General features: G+C 29.3%; 1 protein-coding gene across 1 annotated transcript; it reads left to right on the top strand.

The window, feature by feature from the left end:
• On the top strand, positions 1-1,528 carry LOC145180311 (muscarinic acetylcholine receptor M1-like). The gene is made up of 2 exons (XM_080055180.2): positions 1-63; positions 172-1,528. Exon 2 carries the CDS (start codon positions 239-241, stop codon positions 1,217-1,219), a length of 981 nt encoding a protein of 326 aa, XP_079911306.2. The 5' UTR covers positions 1-63; positions 172-238; the 3' UTR covers positions 1,220-1,528.
• The last annotated feature ends 1,271 nt before the right edge of the window (positions 1,529-2,799 follow it).

Raw genomic sequence — 2,799 nt, 5'->3', positions numbered from 1 at the left:
CAAACATTGAAACGAAGTTTGTGCAGTTTCATCCATCTTCTGGGTATTTTGGGTATTTATTGGGTATTTATTCATTATTATCATTTTTTTTTTTTTTTTTTTTTTTCTAGCCCGAAATATGAGTAAAAATATTACGACAATTTTCATTTTTTCCACAACCTTAACTTTAAGAAACACTACCCCTTTGAACTCAAGTGTAATAGTTGCAAATCTGGTGAAAAAAGACTTTAATCATGAAATGGTTGTGGTTTTGCTAACGTGCATAGTGAGCGTGTTCGCTGTGTCAGGAAACCTTCTCATAATTTACCTTTATTTTCAAAATAAAAATCTTCAAACTATCACCAACACTCCGTTGATTTCGCTCGCGGTGGCAGATTTGATTATCGGACTTTTCCCCGTAAACATGAGTGCAATGGAAACTATTTTAGGTTATTGGCCCTTTAATGACTTATTATGCGAGTTTACCTTAGTGATAGATTATTCGTGTTGTCAAGCATCAATTTATCACATAATAATAATCAGTATCGATAGATATCATTCGATAAAACAGCCGTTAAAATATCGAGGAAAAAAAAGAAAATCACGTATAAAGCTATATATATTATCTGTTTGGATTGTATCTATTTTGTTGTGGACACCAGGGATAACATTGAAAAACGTGCTTGGAAGAACTTCAATTGAAAAGCAGTGTTACAGTTATTTTTTAAGCGTAGATGATTTGACATTTTACAAATTGAAGATTTATTTATTGATAGTTTCTGTTGGATTGGGTTATTTTGCTGTAATTCCTGTTGTGATTTTTATTTATGGTAAAATTTACTTCTTAATAAAACATCAGTTTAAAGTAGTGCCTCGCAAAAATGAACTTTCAAAGAGCGATGAATTTAAAGAAAACATCAGTAAGGCAGGCTCCATCACGAATTTCAAAAGCGAAAAAAACTTTTTGAGACGAAAACAGCTTCTTAGACACAAAAAAGCTTTAAAAATGATAGCAGCCATTATTTTGGCTTTTATTGTAACTTGGTTTCCGTATAATTTGCAAATGGTATTGCTGCCGTTTTGTCCAAAATGTTACAACGATCTTGCTTTTAACATTAGCAACATTCTATCGTATTCAAACTCAGCTGTTAATCTTTTTCTTTATGCATTTATGAACCAAGGGTTTCGATCTGCAATTAACAAACTGAGGAAAAACATCAGTAGGTCTGTGGTGTTATAAAAGCGTTCTACCATTTTGAGTTCGCTTCAAAAAATTAGAAACGTAAAAATTAGATTGAAGAAAGAAAAAAGTGAATCAGAAGAATAAATTTGTATTTTGTTGATTTTTTAGCAGTTGCATTGTGTGCTCAGAGTTTAGTAACTAAGCACCTGTGTTCTAAAGAAGTTTGTCGCAAAAACAAAACAGGTGCTTTGTTTAGAGAGTTAACAAATACTCACAGAGCTCTGAAAATACTTTTGTGAATTTTTTTAATCAAAGAATGAGATTTCAACTCTTTTTAGTTCGCTTTTTAAATTTTGAGGTTTTTAAGCCATGACTGAAACTTAAGTTGTCGATATTTTTTTTAATATTTGAGTTTAAAATTTAGTGAAAAATCTATTTTTCTAATTCTATTATCAGCTTGAGTATTTCTAGTTTTTCACTTCATAACGAAATTATTCAATATATTTGGCATGTTCAAAAAGCCTAATGAATTTACTAATATTTTTTATTGCATAATAATAACATAAGCGTATTATTTTCAAGCGTATTATTTCCAAGTAATTTAGTCTCCATCACACCTTATAACATTATTACAACAGTCATACAAACGTTTTAGTTCCATTTCAAATCGATCAGCTGGTAGTAAACTGTACTACTGCAACGCAGTTTCCTTAGTTTTTTCCGCAAACGTAAAATCATATTATTGGAGAGACTTCTTTAAACACTCACCTGTCGGATTGGTTTAGGTCAAGGCTAGCAAACAATAATTTTTTTTTAAACACCGACCCTGTCGCATTGGATCAGCTAACAATGATTTTTTAAGGCAGAGAAAGAAAAAAATCAATTCTTAACATCAGTTGAAAAAGTTTTATGATTTTATTCTATTTACAGTTTAAGGGTCAGGAAAGGCGAATGCCCAATAAGTAAACTTTGTTTTGTATATTAAAAGTAGTGGATAAGAGAAAATTATAACACCTAACATCCCGCCGAAACTTTTTCAACTATCATCAAAATAAACCATATATATGTTAAAGTTTCAATATCGTAAAAAATATTCATCGTAAAATATAATTATCATAAAGTTTTCAAAACCCATCATAAATTGTAATTGTAAAGAGAAAGAGGATAAATTATTGATAAAGAACTCTAAGAATAAACAACAAAAACTTAAGAAACGAAAAATGAGTTATGAGCAACAACTGTAAATTTGAAATCACATCTATATCCGCAATGTTTCCGTAGCCTAGGTTTGGTCTCAAAACCTCGTTTTTTATTCTTGACCATGTATAGAACTATACTCAAACATTCTAGAACTACGTTTTGATAACTAAATTTCAGAGTAAAAGGAGTAGATATTTATTAAATGTTAAGCTTAATTTTAAAGATTATTTAAAGAATAAGAAATATGTTTTACACAAAGCTATATCAATATTGAATGCCATTGTAATTTCACAATAAAATTGAATAAAAAAAATAAAAAAATGATCGATGGTATTCTCGTCAAAGTCTTCCTTTGGTTTCCAAGAAAAATGATTTTATTTTTTGAGCTGCTCTAATTTTTACTTATAAATTTTAATAATTAATTTCAATAAGATTTT

The sequence above is a fragment of the Hydra viridissima genome, unplaced genomic scaffold, assembly GCF_058129835.1.
Source record: "Hydra viridissima isolate aposymbiotic clone 2 unplaced genomic scaffold, HvirCarnegie_v1 scaffold_3, whole genome shotgun sequence".
Lineage (NCBI taxonomy): Eukaryota > Metazoa > Cnidaria > Hydrozoa > Anthoathecata > Hydridae > Hydra > Hydra viridissima.
This window is presented reverse-complemented; position numbering and strand designations above follow the sequence as displayed.

What these genes read in the sequence shown, in the direction of transcription:
- LOC145180311 (XM_080055180.2), top strand. Translation starts at nt 239, where the DNA reads ATGGTTGTGGTTTTGCTAACGTGCATAGTGAGCGTGTTCGCTGTGTCA.